We start from the raw sequence: 24,403 nt of genomic DNA on the forward strand, positions 1-24,403 counted from the left end.
CAAATCCTTTGCCTAAACCAGCTCCTTCATGTGCATTTCAGACAACCACGTCTTTTTGTTCCAACTACATCATTTAAGAATGGGTACCTGCCAGCTTATCTTGGACAGAGCACACAGTGTGACCTGGAAAGGATAAAATATCACCGGGAACACTGGACACCTAAGTAGATTATTCATGTATCCTTTCTATAGTCTCTGATTACAATAGCCCCATAGCAACAGCGAGAAGGAGACACGCAGATCCTGCCCCGCTTCACTCTTTCTGGGTCTGAAAATTAAAGACTTTGATAAAAGTCAAATCCAGTATCATATGGTTCACTTAAGGGTTGGTATCTGCCTCTGATATTTTTAGGGTACTGAAATGTTGTCAAAGGAGGATCAGGCCTCTAAAATGCTGGGACATCCTATTATACCTGTGTGATACACAAATCCTACAAGCTCCCCATTTTTCCCATTGTCCATTTATTTTGTCCTATCTTTACCAACTATAAGTAGATGTCCAGATGTTACCACTGTAACATTGATACAAGCAGGGAGAAACAGGTCCCATTCTTCAAAAACACTATTTTCAGTGGAAATGAGATGTCAAAGTACCTGTGAGAATTTAGGTCTGAAAGATCTTTCCCCTCACGGTGTAGTGCATGCAGAAGAGGGAGGGGGCCAAACACGAAGAGCTCACAAGTCCATCTCCTTGACCCAGATTCTCTTCTCTCTGTTCTTATTTGTCAGGCCCTCTCATGTTACCATGTATCTATATCTTCTGTCATATGATTATAGGATTTTAGGGTAATTCAGGGTGAAAGGGACCTCAGGTGGTTTCTCATCTGACCCTCTGCTCAAAGCAGGGTCAGCCATGAGATCAGACCATGTTGTTCAGGGTTTTACCCAGTTTGGTCTTGGAAACCTCCAAGGACAGAGACTGTGCAACTGTCCTGAGATCCATGTCTAGCTCTGTAGGAACAGCATTTTCCTGATGGACACATCCACCTCATGAAGTCCTGTCTCTTCCCCAGCCATTCTCCTGTGCCATATCTCAGGAGGTGGTACTAACATGGACTGCAGTTCCTTATCTCCTTCATGGGGTAACGTAGGAGGTGACGATGCTGAGGCAGGAGCTCACAGACAGGGAAATCACTCCAACCTTCCCTTTTGATAGCGTGATTTTTCTCAGGCTTGACTTAAATCATTAATTCACAGCCCACAGGTTGTTTGAAGAGCTGTAATAATGGGTTGAAAAGAAATTTCTATCCATTTTCTCTTGGCAGGACTGTCATGGCATGACACAACACCCTTCAAATTGGGGGAAAAAGTCAGGGAAAGATCAGGGACAATCTTTGGAACTAAATAAAGGCAATAAGTCTACCCAGAAGAAATCATGACAGAAAATAAAGATTCCTCCACATATGCAGACACAAAGAGGCCAATTTAGATTTAGTTTTTTAACGTGTCTTTATTGCTTAAGGACATTTGGCGAGATAGCCATAACATAAACCTCACGTCCAGCTTTACTTGGCAACATGTTTCCCAGCTGGAAAGAAAATAAATTGGATTTTTTTTCTTTGTGCTAATGCCACATATTTTGGATGCTATTTTGGAAACTAATCAAGAGGTGGCTGCTCAGCATGCTTCTTCATTCTTGATGGCTTTTTAGTGCAAAATAGCCAGCAGCAACTTTCTGAAATCCCCAGAGGTATCAGAACGGACAGCTTCAGTTAATGACTTCTTGTACAATTGCTGGAACTTCCCCTTTATTTCTGGCAGGTCGGTCTGAGGAGACACCAAGAATTTCTTTAGATGAGTGGGACGTGCTTTGTGCAATGTGCCCTGTTTCTATGAGGAACCCCAGGGTCTGACCCAAGGTCCACTGATGCCAGTGGGAGGAAAAGAGGAGAAAGCAGTAGGTCCAAAAACCTTGGACCCAGCTTAATAGTGGGACTTGAGGTAAGCCCATGTCAGATGGTGTGTGGTGAGGGGTACAGGCCTGAGTGGAGAGCCATGCTGGGGTGCCTGGGGGCATCTTTGCCTGGTGCTCAGCAGTGCTGTGTGGGCACAGCATTGGTGCCAGATCACTGCATACTCCTGAGGCCACTCTGCAGTGGCAAGAAGGAGTATCACTTCCAGGAGTATGTTCAAAAGACAGTTTTGTTCTACCCACCCACCATGGTAATTTTCTGGTTACTGCGTGGGGAGAATGAAAAGCCTTGTCTTGAGCTTTCCTGGGAAAAGGTACCCATGGCACAGCCCTGATCTTTATCACTGGTTTTGAAACATTCTCATAGTTAAACCACATCTTAACAAGAGACTACACTGGCGACTAATTTCTCACACTATTGATCACTGAAACGTAGGCTCTCCTCATCCATGTGAACAACTTCTCTGTGTCAAGACTGGAACAGCTCTGAGGTTATACAATCTCAACAGCTTACATGGAAGGAAGAGTTAAAGGCTGTGTTTATGATCTCAAATGCCTTGTGCAGTTTTGTGCTTTTTAAGATTACAGTTATCTCCTTTGGCTCTTAATTTTTCTTCCCTCCTTCCCATCTGTTTTTTCCCAGCTGGAATCGGAGAGAATTGGTGACATATGTTTATTAGAAACTGTCAATTTGGGAACTGCTGCTTTATCATTACATAACTAGGCATTTACTGTTACACATCTTACTGGGGCCAGACCTCCCCATGGACCAATTTTATTTAGGTACAGTTGACTCCACTTGAAATTTCCTGTATGCTTTCTGTTTTCTTTGTTTGTTTGTTTGTTTTTGTTTTGTTGTGTTTTTGTTTTGTTTTGGTGTGTTTTGCTTTTGTTTCCCAAAACAGAATTAGATGCAATACCAAAATTAGAGTTGCCTAGGTACAAAAGCAGAGTGTGACCTCTGGTGTCATTGGTCTGGAAGGGGCTGGCTGAGCACACGATCTACCAGGGCTCAGTGTACCCTCTAAGTCTGTATTTCTCCCAGAGCTGATGGTATTACAGTATTGCAGGTCTCAGGGTGTCCTACCTCAGCCCTGGTCACAAGGACGCGAATTAAAGTCTCTTCATCACTCCCAGCTCCCTTCATTGACTTGTGCAGAAGTGTAGCAAAGTAACCCGGGCAGTCTTTGGCACAGTTGACTAGAAAACAGTAAGAAACCTCATTACACCTGCACATTTACACTTTGAAATACATCTTCAATGAGAAGGAAATAAATAAGAAAGAAAGAAAACTCTTTAGGATTTATGATCACACAGAGCTAGTTGGGCTCTTGTTCTGTAACTGGCCCCTGACAGCATGTAAAGGAGGTTTGGGGCTTGAATGGGGGAATACATTTCTCCACAGGGAAAGCATGTTACACGGTGTAATGATCAGCGCTGAATGTGCTGCTATCCCACGGTGAAAATGAAATGGATGAGAATGAGCATTTGCCTATCTGGAGATCTCCTTGCCCATCTCTTCTCGGGATACTTGCTCACTCCGCAACTCAGAAGGGGAAGATTTGGGAGAGCCCAGATCCACACGGATAAAATCAATACCAGTAAGCTTACCAGAGGCAGGGTAGAGGTGTAAATACAGATGACAGTCACCTCCAGTGCCAAACGGCTGTCAGGGACCCTGTATGTTTTGGTGGTAGCCTGGTAGCACCCCACTGATGGTGCCCAGGCATCAGCTGGAAGTTATCAGCAGATACAGCCTCAGGGGAAGCTTGAAGCTGCTCACCCTGTTTTAAAGGGCAAATAACGTAGCCTCGTGAAGAGGAGATGTGTCTGATATGTTTTATTTCTAAAACTAAGGGCTCCAAATCATTACTGAAACCTGGTTCTTCTTTTCCTAGAAGATGAGTCAGCTTCAGTTGAAGGGTATCTCAATAGCTGTCACCTATGTACAGAACCCCAGGAATGAGGGCAAGAACTAAAAATGAAAGCTCTCAACATTTTATTACCAAGAGTGAGGTAAGCCTTCTCCAGATCTCCAGATGTTTCACTTTTAATGGATTCTTCTATGTCTTTCCCACACACCTAGAGGGACAATAAAGAGTAGCCATCAGAGCTGCTGTCTGTACAAGCCATCCCACTGCCATAAAACCAGCATCAGCTTTAGGACACAATGGCAAAAGGCCAGTTCAGATCCTTTTGAGACTTTCCAAGGGTAAGGGAAAATCCTTTCTGGTGTAAGTGCTCACAGATCCGCTGGCACCAAGAAAAAAGGGACTACAAGGCTCGGTAAGGCACAGCAGTTAGATAACCTAAATCAAGCAAGTTGTATGCATACCCCAGGGCTTCTAGGACAAACAAGTTGCGGCTTCTTCTTGAGCAACCCCAAGCAAAAGAGAAACTCTCTGAGCTCCCTCTAACCCCTTTATCAAGCTCTGGCTGGCTTCCACACACAGAAGATAAATTTTGGAACTTTACCAGCTCTATGAAGTTTTGTTACTTCATTAGACTTCATTATTGTCTTTGGCTGCTCAGGGAAAGCTTACAGGCATTGCAGTTGTTCCCTAGTTATTGTATTATTCTGTAGGGAAGGGGAAAAACAGACTACTACTTTAAAACAGAGTTCATCCTGACCTTTGTGAATGTTACAAACCTCAAAACCTTTTACTTTGCTCTGTTTTGCTATCAGGATGGCCCTGCATGGCTTAAAACTCGGGTGGATTTTGTTCATGCCGAGGAGACCACAGGTACAAAGCAGCAACGGGTGCCTTGAGAGGTTCTGCAAGTGTCAGCCTGGTGTAGAGCCAGCCCTACTTATCTTAACCAAATGTGGAGAAGGACTCAAGTTCGTGTGGCTCTAATCTTGGCCCCCTTCTCCTTCAGATGCAGCCAGGCAGGATGTGGTGGTTTGGTTTGGGCAACCTGATCTGCTCGGCTTTATGAATCCAAAAGCCAAGGTAGCTTGGAACCCCCCAGGGTTTGCAGGACTACGAAGAACTACCAGTCAGTGACTGTTGTTCTCCTGCCAGCAGCAAACCAAAAGCTGGATTAAGCTGCAAACATTTTTCCAGCTAAGGGTTCCTTATTGTGCTGACACTGAAATATGGCTGCGATTGAAGGTTTTTACATCTCCCGTGCGCAGGGTTATGGTTTCCTGATGAACTCAGTCATCCTACGAAGCTCAGGACTAAGAGACAGAGGCTGGAGGTGTGGCCCTCTCCTGAGAATAAATGTCACTGCTGAGCTTCCGCCTTTCTGCCAGGAGAAGGATCTCCCCTTGCTTGGACTTTCACGGGTCATTTCCAGGCGAAAGGCATCAGTGGAGGTCAGCTCCAGGTCCAGTCACGAGTAAAATGTCCCTGGTGGGTGACACCAGACGTAGCAGCCGGATGGGATCCTGCTAGCCTAGTTTGCCTTTTGCTCGGAGATAGAGGAGAGCACAGCAAAGTCCTTGCAGCAGCTGAGTGCAAGGGGTTGGAAGAGGCACCCCCAGAGACACCAGGGTCTCAGGAGTAAGCCAGGGACTGACCTGGCACATATTCACCCATCTGTGTGCCTTCCCCACTGCCCCCAAAAGGTCAGGCCACTAAAAATAAATGGGACAGCCACCACAAGGCCACCACCACTGTGTCAACTGTGTCCTGTGGTCTTCAGCAGAGGCACCATGATGTGGTGTTGTGGCAATCAATGGGCTGGTCGGGTACGTGGGTTTGGAAGGGGAAGGTTAAACAGTCAATAGGAGTGTGTGAAGCAGGGTGGCCACGATGAGAGACCCTGCCAGGCTCTGCTTTGGAGGAGAAGAAAAGGTCAGAAAGGCAAAGTTCTGCTTCAGGGCAGGAGTTTAGGAACATCTCTCTTTGCTGGTCCTGCTGCAGGAGTGGTGACACCCACAGCCATGCAGTTGTGGAAAGGACATCACAGTCTTTATTTGGCTGGATGTTGTGTGGGTTATAAAGGGGAGTGGGTTCTTCAATGGCAGAAGACACAGCTTTTATCCCTGATTTCTTTCAGGACCCAGTCATATAGAAATAGTTTCGGAGATTCATTTAAAAAGGGCAAATAAAGCATCACCTGCCCTACATGTTGTCATAGGGTCTGCAAACTACATGTGAGGCCCTGTGCAGCCCGCATCACAGAAGGGAATAACTCACCTTTTCATAGGCTTGAAAGGTTGCTCGCAGCTGACTGTAGCTTCTCTTTGCTAAGACCACATTGAAAGCCAGCTCCTCTGTTCCCCAGCGGCCTTCTCCTGCCTTAAAGATTGCGTATCAGTTTTTGAAGCACTTGTTTATTCACAGCAGAGACAAAAAGTCAGCTGGAGCCCTTGATTCACCACACTCCAGCACGTGCACCGCCCGCTTCAGCTCTGTACCCTGCCCTTGCCTCCATGCTCGGTGCATTTTGTTGCCTCCCAGGCAGCACATTGCTGAGCAGCACTGCACAAGGGGGCTTTTTCTGCAGTTTCACTTACTTTATACAGATCTGTGGCATCTTGCTCAGCGAGCTCTGTGTTGACCTGTTGGCTCTCGTCCCGAGTTGCCTACGGAAGAGGATATTACAGTAGGAAAAAAGACCAAGTGCTGATTACAGTCATAATGGGAAGGAAAGTGGCAATTTCGAAGCCCTCACGTTTATTCTGGTTATAGTTTTGCTGCCATCTGCTGACAGCAGCCTAGTAATGGGCCACTGTGGTGGCGCAGGATCCAACTGTCCAAGTTTACCCCAGACTTCAGAGGTGACGCCTGAATGTTCATCGAGGCAGGGTTTATCTCACAGTTTTATTTGCTCTGTGCTGAGGCCCTAAGGCCATTGCACATCTGATGCCTCAGGAGCAGGACAGGAATCTTCAAGCATTAGGCTTTGCTGTTCAGCCTTGAGTCAAAAAAAAATCTATGGATAACATGCATTTGTCTCTCCTGAAAATATACCAGTGCTTTCCAGACTGGTGTATTTAGTGAATCTTTCCATTTCTGCTCTCTTCAGAGAAATCAGAATTTAAAAACTCACTTCTGATTTTATATAAACCTTGCTGTTATATTAAAAAGTTGCAAACGTAAAGGCTCTTATCCTGAAGAATGCTTTTGAGAATGCCTTTTGCTTATTATAATAACTGTTATATTCATTATTATATTACTTATTACAGTCGCCTTATTCTAAATAGCAGATGATCCTTATTATGATAGAAAAAATGAAATCTCTCTCCCCAGCAGGTGCATAGTAGCAAGTTCCCAGCCTTACCTCCAGCACAGTGACCAACACCTTCCTCAGGGAGCCACTTGTGTCACTTTTCACATCAGACTCTAGATCCTGATCAAAGACTGTGGAGGAAAAGAAATCAAATCTGAGAGGGTTCACTCAATAATGAAGGCTCTAAATGAAGGTGTTTGAAAGGGAACACTACTCACGCCGCTTGTACGCCTCCTTTATGTTTATGATTTCCTAGGGAAATAAGAAACATAAATCAATAGGCAAACAAACAGACAAAGCAGCAGGTCAGTACCATGCCCTTGGTGCTTCAGACGCTGCAGGTGTGGAGCTGGGAGAGGGCACAAAGAGCACAACTCGCCCTTTCCGCCACGTTGGATGGCCATGCTACCAATAACAGCATTTGGACCACTGCCTGGCTGGTTTTGTTTGCATTCAGGGATGAGCTAAAGGGATTTTTGAAGAGGACTGTGCTCTTGTAAGTGGTGGGAACCTCAGCCAGAGCCATGCAGAAGGCTCTGACAGATGCCTAAAGATAGGCTCCTGGGGACTTCTGCATCCCCAGTGCTGCCCTGCGCCTCCACAGGAGATGTGTGGGGGATGTGTAGGGCTGAGGAAGGAATCTGAATTGCACAGCTCTTACTCTTGTCAGAGTTTTGGCTCTGGTGTGACAACCTTCAGGCTGCAGCAGACACAGGCCCGCTCTTTGCCCTGCTACCTAAGGCACACCACATGTAAAATCCACCCGGGTGTTCCAACCTTGTTGCTTCGTGTGCAGAGAATCTCAATCAGCAGCGACTCGTCTGTCCCAGCACCCTTCATTGCCTTCCGAAGCTCCCGGGCCTCGTACTCGCAGGGAAGGTCCAGCAGAGCCAGCACGGCCTTCTCGAAATTGCCACTCAGGTCTCCCTTCAGCACCTCTGCCATGTCCTGCGAGGGTGGGTGGAAGGGTTAGTGCAAAAGCTGAGGAGGGATTAGAAGATTTATTTGGTTGGTTCAGGGAATTTCATGATTTCAAAGCTTTTTTCTGTACCAGAAAGTGACAAAAACATGAAAAATCCATGAAATACACAGGCTTTTTTCATATTAAATACTCTAGATATTTTAATAGTTTCATATTGAAATAATTTTTTCTCCCATCTTTAAATATTAGCCACTCATTTCAGTTTGAACTCTTACTTGCTTAAATACATGTCAACTAGTGTTTTTAAAAGCTTAACAGGAGAGATTTCTCTGAAACACGATGCAGAAACCTTCTTTGAATGAGGTGCACCAGAATGGATCAAGCTTTTTCAAGTTCTCTTCCACTTCTGGTTAGAATTGACTTACTGGGAAAAGCAAAAAAAAATCTATGAAGTGCTTTGCTTTCAAGCCATCAGATTTTTTTTTTCCACCAAAAAACAAACAAAGAAACAAGGAACCCCATAAAAAGAAAGAACAAAACAAAAACAAAAACAAAAACAAACACCCTCTTTCTGATAGTATCTACTTAATTCAAAAATTAAGGTGACCCTGGAGAAGACTTGGCTACTGTGTACGTGTTGGCCAAGCACTCACGCTGAGAATGTCTATCAATGATTTATTTTAAGCCCTATCTGTGGCTGACGTTTCCTGCAGTACAGGAAGCATTTGACAACTTTGGAACAACAATAAAGAAGGCCAGCTTGAAATCTTTTGTTCCTAGGCATGCTCTTACACAATCACAGATGAAGACATGATCTCCAGAGGCTGGCACCAGTGCTGCAGCCGGTCCCAGGAGCAGGTGAGGGCAGTGGTACTTACGGCCCTGCTGCTGCCCTCCCAGATATCCAGGCTGCCCAGGCAGGTGGGAAGGTTTATTATGTGCTCGTTTCACTGGGATGTCCCCTGGAATTTGCCCATTTCTACTGCCTATTTTTATTAATCCTCATTATAGAGCTAACTCAGCCAGGTGTATGCACCCAAACCCATGCTTGCTGTCTGGTTTACATATGAAAGGCTTTCTGTTTCTGCACTGCCTGCCTTATTATCATTGATTAATGACTAAAGTAGAAGCAGACCTTAAGAAAATACCAATTTAATAATAAGCTCTGCAAGATTCAGCTATTCAGCTGTTCACCTAAATAATACACTGGAAGGTTTTATTTTTCTTACATACGAAATGACCAAGGCAGTCCATGCGTCCACCAGAAACCAAGCGCTCCATGAGATTTCTCTGTTCTGCACTGTGCAGTCGATCTCAGCATGAGCATAAATCAATACTAAATCCACTCAACACAACAAAAATATAATGATGTAAGACCAAGTGGTTCCTCTGAATATGCACCTGGTCTGAGCGGGATTTGGAACTGAAGTTAGCTGCATTTGCCTGAAAGCTTTGGCTTCAGGCTTCCTTTTTTTGAGATGCACCGAAGATGAACACAAGCTGAAATATTTTAAATTTTGGTAATGACTTATTTTCTAGCTGTCCCAGCTTTGCCTAAATTGCTCAGATCTGGGTAAGGCTGATTTCAAAAAGACTCTGAGGCCTAATGTTATTAAGATAATCAGTATTTTGGGAGATAATAGAAAATGCTGGATCAGAAACTAACAAGTGACCTCCTTAAATCTGCTGGACCCTTGATATTTGAAAAGCAGAGCACTGTAGGCTACATTTCCCACAGGCAGGCTGTCTGAAACAAAGAGGCTGTTAATTTTGAAATACCTTGCCATACAAAGCATTGTACTTCTGTTTTATTTGTTGTCTCTGCTCCACTGTTCGGCTTGACAAGACTTCGATAATTTTTTTTTCATCAGTTCCTGAAAAAGAAGGTTGGGCATAGGCTGCATTTAATCGGGAATCCAACGCAGAGGAAAGAAAACAGGACTGAGTGCTCTTGGCTCTAAAGAGAAACAAATCGATGTGCATACATCTACTGGTGCCAACTCTAGGATTTGTAAAAGTACGTGAGATTCTTTTGACAAAACATGCATCTGTAGTTGGCTATAATGTTCAAAACATAAAATACAAGTTCATTGCCTTGTGCAGCTGCTTATATGTTATAGGGAATCTGAGTCTTCTGTTTCAGATCAGTCAATGCCCTAAAACCAGGGCACTGTCTGCACATAGGCTGATATCCGAACTTTTGCTGGCAGTGGCTGTTTGAGCAGTCTCTGCCCCTGTTTCTACCCCTTCCTGTGGTGCTTTACAGATGTGGCAATGGCCTGGGGACAAGCGGTAGGAGTAGGTGAGGATCATTAACCCACTGCCTGAACAATGTCTCTACAAGAGATGGTGTCAGAAAGAGGAGTGGGAATCAGCCTTCATGGTCTGAACCTCTCTGCTGATGCTGTTTTGTTTGGCAAAAATAAGTGGGAGAATGCAGCCACTGTGAAGTGCAGGTGATGGGCACCACAGGGGCTGCGTCTCTGGGGAGCCTGTGGGGGAACCGACCGCAGACACCCTGCCACGAGAAACTCCTGGGGCAGCTTCGAGCTGAAACCTATGCAAGGATGGAAGTGGCTTGCTAAAGGCAATGACCTTGTTCTTGTGCTTTTCTTGCCCTAAGCCAATATAAACAGATGTTTGCCCTGAACAAAGCTGCTGGGAGACATCAGTCGATGTTTGTGGCTAATGGGACAGGACCAAAGCAATGTTGTTTGGATGCAGGAGTGACACAACAGAGGAGTTGTTGCATTAACATGTGTCCTGGTGCGCTTCTATCTGCGGGACCAACAACTTGCCTTGGGCATTATTTCTTCAAGGCAGGTATTGAAATGGAAAATGTGTATCTGGAGGGGCCTCTGATCCTGCACGGGATGGGCACTGCCAAAATGTCCAGAGAGTATGAAGGCTTCAAATGGCAGATGAAACATATCAAGCCATATGACAGCTCTGCTGATGTACTCACGTCACACTGGTGAATATTGCCCCAAAATCTTCCATCTGCTGCTTCCAGCTACTGGACTTTGTGTTGTGTTATGCCTTAATGCAGGCTCTTGGGAGCTAGGGCCTGCAAGGGTTTCTGAGGAGCTACCAGTACAAGCAACAAAAATACAAATGATGTTGGCATTCAATAGCAGTTGATGCATTTTCCTCCCTGCATGCCATCACTGGGTACATTCAGACAAGTTTAGGGCACCTTGTCCAGTTCTTTTTGCTTGGAAGCAAGACAGAAGGCATGGTCCTATTTTAGAAGGAACAACACCTCTATCTGACAATGTGGGGCTAAACTTTTAGGGGGAGAGTCCTCAGGGGAACTGTCTTGAGTATGTCGATAGGACACTGTTCCTAAAATTCAGGCACTAGCTAATCCCGAGTGTCAGTGCTATACCAGGAAGAAAGGCTTAAATACATGTTTACTGTGCAAATGCCTGGTGTGGATTAATAACTTAATGCTCTCACATGCTGCTCAGCTGTTCTGCCTCTGCTGGACGTTGGCACCTCCGTGGATCTGAGGACCCGTGAGCGCTGGACATTCCTGTTCACAGCAGCGCTTAAATTCAGCCAGTTTACTTTAAGACTCCCTTAGGAGATGGTGGTCGCCAGTACTTTTGGTTCAATCACTGACACAGGTTGAGGAACATCCCTCCCATATTCCTTTCAGCTGATGGAGCTGCAGTGGGCTCTGATGAGCATCTGGAGGCGGTCATGTTTTTAACCAGTCCCTGAAGACCCGGGAGAGGACATATACCCCTGCCCTTAATCTGGCCTGACTGGCTTGACCCCATGACTGTCATATCAGCCTTGACAGCTTCATGGCCCTATCCTAATCCTAATGTTTACCCTAATCCTCTGCAGCCATGCAGTTAACGCACCAGATCTTACCAGTCTTTGAGGAACAAGCTGTCTTCCCTTCCCATTTATCTTAATCCTATTAAACTCCATGGGTGTGCATGTGCTTTGAGTCAGTAGGTGACAGAAAGGATAAAGATTAACCGAAAAAGGTTTAAACAATTGTTTTTGTGTGTGTGTATGCTGTTTATAATCTTGAATAGGAACCAAGAGTTTTCTTACCGGCTCCTTTGCAGGCACTGTGTATTTTCTTGGCATCTCGGTCTGCATCAAAGCCGTGATGGTGGTGGCGTTTTTCAGTTGACTGGGAAAATAGAGAGACAAAAGATACATGAAAAATGGTTTTGCAGAAATTCAGGCCAGCTTCTCACCTGATCTTTTGTCACGTCATCTAAACTGTAAATATCATGCTGGGCTTTTCAGAAATGCTGTATCTGTCACGAGGCCCCGAGGACTGGAGCAAAACCAGCTGTCCCCACGTGGCACGTGATGCCGATCCCGTGTAACTTTGCTCTGCCAGTTCTGGCTTGTTCAAATAATTTGAATGTAATGACTGTAGAGTGGACAACTTTGTGCCAGATCAAATATGATTTGCCTGCGCCACTTTAACAGCAGGCCAATATAAACGACTTATCTGGTGCGGGCAGAACCGTGCCCTTCCTCTGCAGGACGTTTGGGAGGGCTGAGAGCTGCCAGTCCCAATCAGCTGAATACAAACTGGTCCTGTGAGCCTTTCCTGCACCGATGCGCTCAGGCAAATGAGATAACTGGAGATATATAACAGCAGAAAGATGGCACCCTTTTTTCTGTGTGTGTCAGTATTGTACATATGGTTACCTTGAGCTAGACCTATCGGGGATAATAACTCAAAGTCCACAGCCACAGCAGCAGTTTACAGCCTGACATATCAATGTAAACAGAAAACCACACTAATTCCTACTGATCTGATAAGCTGTGAATCAGAGGGGCTGCAGTGCTGGCACATCCTCTACCCGGCTGTTTCTCAGACGAGGGCAGAGGTATCTGCGAGCAGGAGGTCAGTGACATTTCCATCCCCCGTAGTATCACGAATCAGATCATTTGAATGTCTGGGAGCTAAAACAACACTGAAAAATAGCTCCTAGGTTCCTAAATCAATTTGAACTATTTGCACACCGTCTGCCCTGGGGGTTTAAGCGTGCATTAGGAGCGCTTTGGCATTTCCATTCAAATAGCAGCAGGGGGATCCGGCAGCTTGCTTTACACCAACTCTCTGCTGATGATGATGAAGGGTAGGCACCCAAAGGCATGGCACTGTGCTCTCCCTTAGGGCTACTTGAGGGCTATGCCACCCCAGGGCATGGCACAGGGCTCCTCAGCCCTTCCAAAAATGCCACCAAACAGCAGAAGAGCCTCCGTGGCCAAGCTGCCTCCTGGTCCTAGGGGAGAGCATGGGCCAGAGGTGATTCCTGAAAAACACCACAGCCAGCATCGCTCTGCTGGGTTTTATCTCAAGGATCAACCCCCAGTCCCTGTGCTCCTTTACCTGTGTAATAGACTAAAGACCATTTAAGCATCTTGGCTTTTCTAGCAGTTAATGGCTAGGGTGCAATTTACTGCTGCTGGCAGCTGCTGTGCTGCAGCCATCTCGCTCAGATTACCCTAACTGAAAGCTATTTTCACAGCAGCAATTAGCGAGGTACAACAACAGCAAAGTGAAAAGTTCTCTCAGTCTTATGGCACCTTCCTAACACCTTCGTGTCCTCTTCATTGTCACAAGCATCCCTAGTAAACCTGTGTCCTGCTGTATGCTCTGGGTACACCCGTACTTCTTTAAACCTTTCGAGCAAGGTGGAAATAGATGCATGTAAATTGTATTTTTCTAGGGAGAGATTTTATTTCATAGATTTCCAATCTCTCAAGGACTTTTCCAAGAAAATGAAAGGGAAAAGCACAAAGTTAGAAAACAGATGGAGGGATCCCTGTCTGTCCAAAATGAATGGCCTGAATTGCTTCCCTGTTTTTCTAGTGTGACGGGGTGGTTGTGCTTCTTTGATGGAGTCATGTACAAGAGAGGTTTTGTACAATATGCTTGGAAATTCAGCTCTAGTTTCTTTCTCCTTTTCTGATGGATATGTTACACCCTCATTTTCCTTCCCCCCTTGGTAACAGGCAGGTTTACCAGAATAAAATCCACCTTTGTTCCCTGCAACCCCAGAACAAACAACGGTGGCTAGCCAGCCTCAGGGATGAGATTGGGGACCAGAACAACGGCATCCTACATCCCAACAGGAATCCATGCTGGAAATACAGTCCTGAGATAAAAATACCACACACACAATGGGCCTCTTCAAGTCCTCCTCACCCCGTGGTGGGTTCAATGAGCATCGCACGCAGCATCCAAGGGGATGCTCTGCTGCCCATTCAACCAAGCATGCCCCACAGAGAGCCTTCTCTTCTCCCCAACACTACGTTTATCATGCCAAGTGTTTTCAGCTCTTCAGTCCATACCTTGATATATGCTTGTTGGGATTGTCAGTTACCACTGTGTGAGGTAGTGCACTAATTATTTCTTCCGTCTGCATATTGGGGCAATCCCAACAGGCACTGAAAGCTGGAGAGATAATGTCCCTGTTCTTATATTCTGGAGCACAAAATACAGAGAAAGTCGCTAGCTTTGACCACTCTGCTCTATCCAAGTGCTATTTGAATGGTAGCCCCCAGCTTCATGCCAGTCAGGAGTCCTGAGCTGTTGCTCCAGATTTGCTTCCTCCAGACCTGGGAGAGAAGATGTGCTGGGGAAAAGTGAGAAGATGGCAGCTGTGTCAATTTGCTCTACCTTTCCAGCCATCTCTCAAGGACTGAAACACCTACACTGAGGCCCAAAGGGCTTCCAAAGGGTTACAAAGCTGTTTTGTGCTTTGCTCTGCCTCACCCTCCAGCAGCACTGGGCTGTGGGCATCGCTCCTGTCGCACCGGTGCTGCTGCCACCATGGCTCCCACTGCCCCAGCCCCATCAGAGGGGCACCCGGTCCTGCTAATGCCATCCCAGCACCTTGGGAGCGTGGTTTGCTATCCTGTACCTCGATGGCTCTTGGGCTAAACTCAGATTTTAGTGGGTCCCTAACCCCTCCGTGCCACTTGTCATCGTAGAGGTTGGGTCTGCGTGTAGCATGGGTGCTCCAGGTAGGAGAGTGGTAGCAACTGCTACTGAAATAACACCGTGGATTTATGAGGATTCATAAAGACATAAAGAAAACTAGTTCTCAAAGGAAAAGAAGGAAGGCTGGCTTCTCAATGGCGGTCAGGATACGCTTGTTCTAAAGCAGCACAGGAATCTTTTGAGTCAGCTGTGCTGAAGCCTCCATCTTCAAATAAATCCCTGTAAAACATTAACTGATGAGTCTGGGGGATGCCGTTCATATAGTGCCGTGAGTAACACCAGCATCAAAGCTGTGTAGATAAAAACTGATACGCGGGGTAGGGAACTGTCAAGGGCAACTCCTGAGTCACCCGGAAAGCTCTGTTTAAAATCCACTCTCTGACGGTCCCAGCCTTGATCTTGCCCAGGGACATGGCCCACTGACTTTTTTAGTTTTTCATTTTTTTGAACAGTATTCCTTAGTTTAAACAGATTTTGCCTCACTCGCATGTATCTTTAGACAACAACCATTTTCCCTTGCAGCTTTGGCTAACAGATGTATTTCCATCAAACTGGAATGATGATCGCTTGTCTAAAACTAACACTTTTAACTTGTAAAGCACACTGAGTAGTTTTTCCTAGAGTAACTTATACTTCAAGGAGGTGGAAGATGAGTTTATAGCTGAAGGTGGTTGGCAATGTTTAGAGAAGCATTTGGAGACTTTTCTGTGATTTGTCAGCATGTGGAGGAGCTCTCGTGGTGCACAAATAAACAGGTTAGCAAAAAGGTCAGCGAAAGCAAGAAAGAGGGGAAAAATAAGATCTCAGGTGGATTGAAGGCATCAGCTGTTAGAACTGGAGAGAAGCAGCAATACGCTGTGAAGATGTCAGAAGACAAAAGCTAAGAGCTTCCTTATACATGCTGCTAGCCTGTCAGAAGACAAAAGCAGCAGGAACACTGCGGTGAGCGTGCCAGGTAGCTTCCTGTATTGCAAAACAGAGACAAAGTACTCCACCTGAAAATAGCTGATAATACAGCTCAGCAACCACAGGTATTTTTCCACCCCCATCCCCTGAAGCAGATGCATGACCATGCTCGAGAACAGAGGTTTTGGTCGAGGTGCAGAGTTAATAGGTGTGGGCAGAGCTCTGATAGGGGCCAGGCTGACCCAGGGATGTCGGGTCTTCCTTTTTGCCAGGTCCATTTCTGTGATTTATTTGGTGGATGTCTTATTTCAAGCTTATATTTGGTTGCTGCAACCCATTTTTCTTTGGAAAATAGAAATAAAAACGTAAAGTGGCAGCCCGCAGCAAGGGCAGGCTGACCCAGCCATGCTCTTTACAGCACTGAGTGTTGTCTGCAATAAAATTTAGGGCAGTCTTCAGCTGCCTGGTGCCATTAGAGCTGCCCCTGGGTCAGCTGCCTGCTGCCAGTGGGAAGTGCATGGTCTCCTGTGTCACCTGCATCTCCCATCCTGGTGCGGAGATCTCAAGAGTCTGAGGGCATCTGCAGCGGTTACTGGAGATGGGCATGGCATCAAGCCCCAATTATTCTACCCGTCCTGTTATTCTTCACATACATTTAATTATGAACACAAAAATGTGTTGGAGAAAACCAAGGTTTGAATAAGAATGACAGAAACCAGTTCCACATGCGACAATCTGAGCTTGCCTCCCAACAGCCTGCTTTCCCCCAGATTCACATCTCCTGCCTTTGGTCTGGTTTCAGTGCCTGTCCTGACACAGGACACGCATCAGGCTTTGGCTTATGGAGCTTCTCATGTAGCTTCTCTCTCTCTTTTTTTTTTTTTTTAATTTCACAGCAGCTAATAGTTTTGCCACTAATACCCTGCCGGTAAATTCAGCTAAAACTTTTCCAGTGGGTACACATATTTTTAGCCTAGTGTCCTAGTTTTGGCTGGAATACAGCTGATTGTTTTCCTAGCACCCTATATGGTGCTGCATTTTGGATTTGTGACCAAAGCAGTGCTGACAACACCCTGATGCATTAGGTGTTACAGGACAGCACTCACCCAGAGCCAAGGACTCCCCAGCTCCTCGTGCTGCCCTGCCAGCGAGGGGCTGGGGGTGCCCCAGGAGCTGGAGGGGACACAGCCAGGACAGCTGGCCCCAAATGCCCAAAGGGACGTCCCACAACACGGGGTGTCATGCTCAGCAGTAAAACTGGGGGGAATTGACCTGGGGTTGCCATTGCTGGACATCAGCCAGCTGGTGGTAGTAGCCAAAACAATTGGAAACCCACCACAAATCACGAACTGGAACCTGCTGGGATTTCTCATTTCTCCCCCTGCACTGTCACTGACCCAACAGCTCCAAGACCTTCAGGGAGCCTCTCCTCCAGCCAACATCTCCAGTTCCCCTCCAGCTCAGCGCTGAGAGAGCAGTCAGGACTGCTTTGGGGAGAGCTGCTCTTGCTGTAGGCAGTGGGTAAGTTAGCTGACATCTCAAAGTTCCCTTCCAACCCCCTGCTCCATGAATTTCTGTTTCCCTCTTCTGTGTGAGGAGGAAAATGTGTCATCTCTGTCTGCCAAGGAGTGCCCCAAAGCATCTAGCCACCTTGTTAGCACGACGGCAGGGCTGGGGTGTTTATCTCATCAGTTCAATCATACCCAATATTTTACGACCACGGAAGACAGCTTTTGGCAAATCACCACCTACGTGATCAATTTTTTATCAACGCGCACATACTTAAGATTAATTATTTATCCTTGCAGAAGCCTTTAACAGGCTGTAACGCAACTGTAATCCAAGGTTAACTAGACTGACATACTGGAGAGGAAAAAAAAAAGATACTTTGTCTTAGAACTTGTGGTTCTAGCCCTCCACTACATCACGCATTACAGGATAACCCCCTGTGAGCAGAACCAGCCCTTATCTGAAGGGATAGTCCTAGCGGCCCAGTTCTCATCGCTCATTTCCAAACACTTCCTTGTGTTAAGAATAAAACACGAGAAATAAACGTGGGAGAAGGCTGCTGGGTTTGGGTCCCGATTTACTTCGAAAAGCAGACTGAAAACATGCTGCTATGTTTGTGTTTCATCACTGGGCTGCTTTACTAGAACAGGCATTTACAGTCACAAATATTTTTTCACCTCACTGTCAGGTTACCTTAGGCCCCTTGGGGCTGCCTCAATTTTTTGGATCAGAGCAGGAGGTATGAGCTAACAGGAACAGCCACAGCCTCCACCACCGTACGAGGTATATTCCTCTTCTGTATTAATGTTGCCTTATTTTAAGCCCATCCACTCCTACTAGCAAATATATCCTCCTGCTTTTGTCAGCCAAAAACGCAGTTGGGACTGGAGTGAACATCAGCAAAGGGAGGAGGAAAAGTCTGGCAGATATTCCTGGGGGACGAAAGGGTGAGTTGCTCAGAGAGCTCCAGACCATCAGTCAGAAGGGGCAGAGACCCCATTTCATTTCAGTGCACAGGCCATAAGACAAACCTCCACGTACTAGAAAAGCTCAATATAGAGGAGAAACAAAAGAAACAAAGATCAGTGACTGGAAGTCAAGGTCATGCCTCATCTAACTGGGAAAGGTTGTTCCCAGGTGAGGATATTTAGTCATTACTGGGCAGTGGGTTCCCCACTTCTCATTATTCTATCAGCATAAGATGTTCTTCTGCAAGCTCTTCTTCAGTAAAATTCAAAGAGTTGGGCTCCACGATTCAGGTAGGAATTTTTGTGAACTGTACAGGTTTTAACACCGAGGTCAGGGTAGATGGTAGGCAATATTTGAAAACAAACAGAGGCCAGCAGCTGCGGCATGCTGGCAATAGGGCAGTATCAACAAGCACCAGGGTTTGTGCTACGGTAATAAAAAGGTGGGGTTGATAAACATCTGTAATCAGAGGGAAGGCTCGGTCCTGTTGTTCAAGGACTGCTGCTCTTGCTCCTCGCTTCGGATGTTTCTGTGCTGTAGTGCTGCTCAAAGGGATGGGTTCTTGGGGAATGTGAGGAGATCAAGCACAGGGAGGGACAAGCTTACACCAACTAGACGTATGTCAACGGGGAAGCCCTACCTTAAGGACTACACGTGTCCTTTTGACCGCGAGCTTTCTTCCTCTGCTGTTTTGCAAAGCATACCCGGCATTTTTGTTTGGTTGAGCAATTTTCTCGGCCAATCACAACGTTGGCAGCTGGAAAATTGCCACCTGCCTCCTCGGCTGCGCGGAGAACCGCACCAGCCTACCTGCATGCCATCTGCCAGGCACGCTGCCGCTCTCCAAAATCCCCACGGCTGGTTTAGGCTTCACAGCTGTTGGCAGCAGCACACGCCTAGGCTAGCTTCGTGCTGCTAGTTCGCTGCTATTAGCTAGAAAACAGTTTCTGTATGAAGTGTGAACGGGGCAATGCCATGCAAGGCATGTAGACCAGACTTCCTTACCCAAAAGACTTGCAGTGACTCAGTGAATCCTTCCAAATCACCTTATTTCCTACATCTGAGACTAAAAATACAGAGATAACAAGATCCTACTAGAATTAGTTGCATTTTTTTTTCCCTGTTATAAACAAGTGGCATCAGTGCCACTGATTGCTCTGACGGCTATTTAAACTGCAAAGTTTAGACAAGCTCTCTCCTGCAATGTCTCTCCTGTTTCTACGCAGCCGTTAATACATCATCTCAAAAGGGCCTCTGGATAATTTTTAACAGCTTAATATCTTCATACTCATTGCCATGAGAGATAAATCCATAATTAAGAGAAAAAAAATGTTTTTGTGGGTATCTCTCATGGCAGAATTTTGCATTGTCTGGTTTTAATGTGTCCAAAGCCTTTTGGGTCTGGTGGAGATCCTTAAAGCAGATTACTTTCGAAATCAGAGTTAGTTATTAGGGTACTTTTTCAGCTGAGGTCCCAAATCTCTGACTTGCATACTCTTACAGAGCATGAGATCAAGTGTTCTTATGTCTCATTAAAACTTTTCCACTCTTCTCATTACCTCAGCTGAGACTTGTGATGAGTTTTGGTAAATTGATAGAACTGAAGTTAATTCTTCTGTATGCCAGCAAAAAGGCTAACATCACTTAGGTATATCTATGTAGGGCTGAAAGACATGGCCACGGTCTTTGGGAATGTCACACCGACTCATCTGTACTTTCTAAATCTGAACTATTTAAAAGGAGAAGACCTGGAGGGAAACAGCATCCCATCAGGGAAGACCAAGGACTGCACGCCTCTTCCCTTGGTCCCTAATGCTTCACTTTTTTAAAACACTTCCCTGCAAGATGCATTATTGCAAACCATCTATGTATTTATAGGTACATACACGGGGTGTTACTGTTCAGGCATTGCATGTTCAGTGTCTGACAAACCACCTGTACTGGCCGAACTTGGAGGTTTCTGTGTCTAACTCCCTTGACCTCACAGGGTGGAGGAAGTCTCAGGATGCTCCCAGGTCAGCTGAATCACCCAGGTAGGACATACTAAAAATGTGAATACCAAAAAAAGCGTTAAGAGTCCAGCTATTTGAAATCTTTTTAACAAAACTAATCACCCTTTGATACCTCAGAGAGTTTGGTTTTGTTTGAATGCTTTTCCATAAATGAATAATTAATTTTTCATTACTAATAATAATCATTAATTAATGCTTTATGCTTGTTAACACCTACATCAGCTGCACTCACAGCGCAGCATCAGACCTAAAAGGAACAGCAAATGTCCTGGGTAGATGGGGACCATGGAAATGAAAAGAATCAGCCGTGGTTCTTCCCCAGTGCTGTGTGGTTGAACAAGAAGGTATTTCTGTCTTCTGCTGACTGCGGGCTTAGGGCCAGGGTCTGAACAAGAATCTATTGTCACTGAATCCTGGTCTGCCAGGGGAAGTAACAAGTAGCTACTGTTGAGCTTTGTGATGAGATGATCAAATCATGCTGCAGTAACACTTGTACTAATGAGACATTTCTATCCTTGTAAGCCACACAAAAGCCCTTGTGATATTTGTGAGCTTGTCCTCAAGAGGATCCATCAGGCAGATCTGATCTTCAGGTTATACTTACTTTTTTACCTTCCAGTTCTCAAACCAACTGGCCCACAGCAACCTGCTGCGTCCTTCTTATTTTACAGAGTCCTGCCTGGCAAAAGGTTTGGGCTGCTTTACAATGAGAGGGTGAAACTCAAGGGACTCCAAAAGAATCTCAAAAAAAAGGTAAATTAACAACAAAGCACTCGTCCATCCTCAATTCAAGTCACAAACATCATATAAAACAACAGAATAATGCATATAGGATCTTGGATTCTTCAGAGACAGAGGGTTAAAAATCAGTTAAACAATTTCACAAAAGACAAAATCCATCAAAGTTTTCAAGCCATCGTATCATGAAAACAATTGCTGCTATTCCCAAAGTGTCCTCAAAGCACCTTGCTTACAGCAGAGCCGCTACCCAGATTTTCAGGTGCATTGATTCTACTTGTGGTGATTTTGAAGAAGAGCAGAGGTGCAAGTAAGCGTGAAGATGCAAGGCTACAAATGGAGAAAATAATTAGACATTAAATCTCTAGTGATGAGCAGTCAAGAACTATGGCTGGTTGTAGACAGAGGGACCAGACCCAAGTCACACAGCGAAAAATGGGTGCAAATGTGCAGGTTTGGAGCTCTAATGTTGCATCAGGTGCAGCTCTTAAACAAGAGCTGATTCAAACAGAAAGCTACTCCTTAGACTGGTTGGAAATTTTTTGTTGAAAGCATATTTTTCAGTAAAATTTGTAACTTTTGTTCAAATGAACATGCTTAGGAACATATTCATTCTGATGAAAGCTTAATTTTCAATATGAGAAATTCTGATGTAGCTAAAAATTCCCATTTTAACTTCCAAGTGATGTCACCTTTCTTTTTCCTACAAACATTGTTCCTTTGAACAATGCTTAGTGGTCAGTGAAAATTTCATTTAATAACACTTTTTTTTTTTATTTTTTTTTTAAGTTTTAAAGCTAAATCCATCTAACCAGAACAAAATACCTCAGTTGACACGGATGATTCATTTTCTGTTTCTTCCAGTAAAATTTGGGCCAGTTCAAGAAATTTCATTTCTGAAACTTCAAAGCAGACAACATTTTGGAATGATGCAGAATTCAACAGATTGAAATAACCCAGTGTTATCCAGCTTTACTAGTGCCAATCTACGAAAGAGAAGTCACCTTTGTGCACTGCAGTGCCTCCCAAAGCCACCATAAACCACTGCAACGTGCTGTAACACCACAGTGCCCCTTTCAGTCTTCAGAAAAAGAGTGCTTACTGGCTTGTCTGCTGACAAATTGGTAGTCCCTACCGTTGGTTTCCGTACATCGTCTGGGAGGTTGTAAGACTTGCTCTGGAGGTTTAAAAAACACAATGCATAAGACACTCGTAAACCTGTGGTTGCGAAATACGAGATTAGGAGAAAGAACAAACTAGAGCTGAACACCTCTGTTAAGAACTGAGCATTTTCAGGCTGTTCTAGAAGTGGTTCTCTGATGCAGGTTCAGGCACTTGTCCAAGACTGCCTGTAATTTTTGTGGGGACAAACACAGAATGAAGATAAGGGAGCTACAATTCAGAAATATTCAGAAATGTGTGAATACAATTCACAAATAGTTGTGCCCACAGCAGAACTTCAGCATACTGCATGTCCATCCAGGCCACCTAGTCCAGCACGGAGCTCGTACAACTGCTAAGCCTGCCTGAGAGGCAGTGCTGTGGTCTCTCACCACAGATAGACCTCAACTGGCTACGTTAAATCTAAATTAAATACACTTGTTCTACACTGCAAGGCTCTCCAGGGTCAGAACCCTCAGCAGATGCCTGCTGACAGCCCTGTGGTACATATGGTGAGGAGATGGGAGCATCTACCCTTCACAGAGAGACAGCAAGCTCCTTGGCTTAGCAGCTGGAGCTTTGCACAAAAGCTTTGGGCTCTCTCGCTTGGTCTGGCAGAGAAAAAGTCCCGAAGAGCTGGTCCAAAAGGAGCAGATTCTCTGCATCTCTCAGGGCTTTGCTGAAACTGAATTGAAGAAATAGTGGCGTAATAAAACAATGCGAATTCTAGAGAAACTACAGTAACGTTAACCCCTATCAGCAAACAGGCTGGCTTCTATTGATACATACTGTTGATAGCTGGCAATCAAGATTGACGCACAGCTGAATAAATATTGTCATGCATCCACGAGTTCTAAAAGTGAAGGTAAAAACTCCCAACTTCATCAGTGAAAGCTACCTCCTATCCCTCCTATTCAGTGAGGAACTTGGCTGAATTTTGCAAGTGCTGGCCTCTGGAACAGGAAGCTTTTCACAGATCTTTAGGGAATTATTTTTGTTCCAAGGCAAATTTGCTAATCTAACTAAAATTAGTTGTCCCGTGACAACTGATGCATCATTTCGTTTTCTCAAAATTAAAGCGCTCCCCTTTTTAACTATGCCATTAATGTTAGAACACGCAGGACCTGTGTGCTACAGTAATAGTTTTATAATTCACGTAATCCAATGAACTGGATGTTACAAGCTGTGTACACACAAATTGCCCGCCCACACTTAAAATAGACTTTGAGTTTAAAACTTCATTTGCAGCTATATTCATGTCATTGGAAGAGAAAACAGACAAAAATAAAACCACAAAATTGTTGCATTCTTGACAATGCAAATTAAAGAGCTACTTACATGCGAGCTGCCCATTTTTGCTTAGCCTGGGTGTGGAAGCGTGAATTCTTCTGCTCTTCAATAAACCAAGCATTCAGATGGAACTGTCAACTCTTACGAGAGCTGCTAGGTCCTACCCAGCCCAGGGTTAATCAGTAACTTCTGACATATTCCAATTTCAGTCATTTCAAGGTGGGGTGTATTCCATCATTACATGGTGCCTTTATCATCCCTGCAATTTAATAGCACATCCTGTTGGGTCATGAAGATGGCTTTTTTTTTTTTTTTTTTTTTTTTCCTCCAGGGAAAATCAGGATTTCGTAATATAAGCGTATATATACCCTTTTACTTCATTCTCATTACAATGATTTTAAATGTGTAACTACGGTAGTGTCTAACGTGCACTTTCAAATATTTTAGAACGCAGGATGCCTGCCCTGAAGAGTTTGCAGTGGTTCTTATAGGACTTGGTGGTATTTGACATGTCATTGAGGACCCTCAGCTCCCACAAAATATTTCAAACAGCATCTCGCTGCTTGTATGGGGTTTATGTGGCAAGGCTTTGGTACTGGGGAGAGGGGGCTGCAGGGGTGGCCTCTGTAAGAAGAGACCAGAGGTTGTCCCTTCACTGGACAGAGCCAGTTCCAGCTGGCTTTGAAATGATGGCCAGAGCTGGGCCAGACCGTGATGCTGGTGGCATCTCTGTGACACGTATTTAAGAAAGGGTAAAAAACCACTGCACAGCAGCTGTGTGAGAGAGAAAAATGAGAGAAGCAGCCCTG

General features: G+C 45.1%; 1 protein-coding gene across 1 annotated transcript; it reads right to left on the bottom strand.

Moving 5' to 3' along the window:
• Nucleotides 1-1,470: 1,470 nt before the first annotated feature.
• On the bottom strand, nucleotides 1,471-23,681 carry ANXA13 (annexin A13). The gene is made up of 11 exons (XM_082752733.1): nucleotides 23,643-23,681; nucleotides 12,090-12,171; nucleotides 9,798-9,892; nucleotides 7,874-8,044; nucleotides 7,315-7,348; nucleotides 7,148-7,227; nucleotides 6,381-6,449; nucleotides 6,061-6,162; nucleotides 3,919-3,994; nucleotides 3,000-3,112; nucleotides 1,471-1,767 (listed from the first exon to the last, which is right to left on the bottom strand). The coding sequence occupies exons 1-11, from the start codon at nucleotides 23,655-23,657 to the stop codon at nucleotides 1,648-1,650; spliced, it is 957 nt and encodes a 318-aa protein (XP_082608859.1). The 5' UTR covers nucleotides 23,658-23,681; the 3' UTR covers nucleotides 1,471-1,647.
• Between the last annotated feature and the right edge of the window lie 722 nt (nucleotides 23,682-24,403).

The sequence above is a fragment of the Aythya marila genome (assembly GCF_965140915.1).
Source record: "Aythya marila genome assembly, chromosome: 2".
In the NCBI taxonomy this organism is placed as follows: domain Eukaryota; kingdom Metazoa; phylum Chordata; class Aves; order Anseriformes; family Anatidae; genus Aythya; species Aythya marila.

What these genes read in the sequence shown, in the direction of transcription:
- ANXA13 (XM_082752733.1), bottom strand. An exon ending in AAAGGAGGCGTACAAGCGGC is followed by an intron (nt 7,228 to 7,314) that starts GTGAGTAGTGTT and finishes TTTCCTCCACAG; the next exon opens with TCTTTGATCAGGATCTAGAG. An exon ending in ATGCCACAGATCTGTATAAA is followed by an intron (nt 6,163 to 6,380) that starts GTAAGTGAAACT and finishes GCAATCTTTAAG; the next exon opens with GCAGGAGAAGGCCGCTGGGG.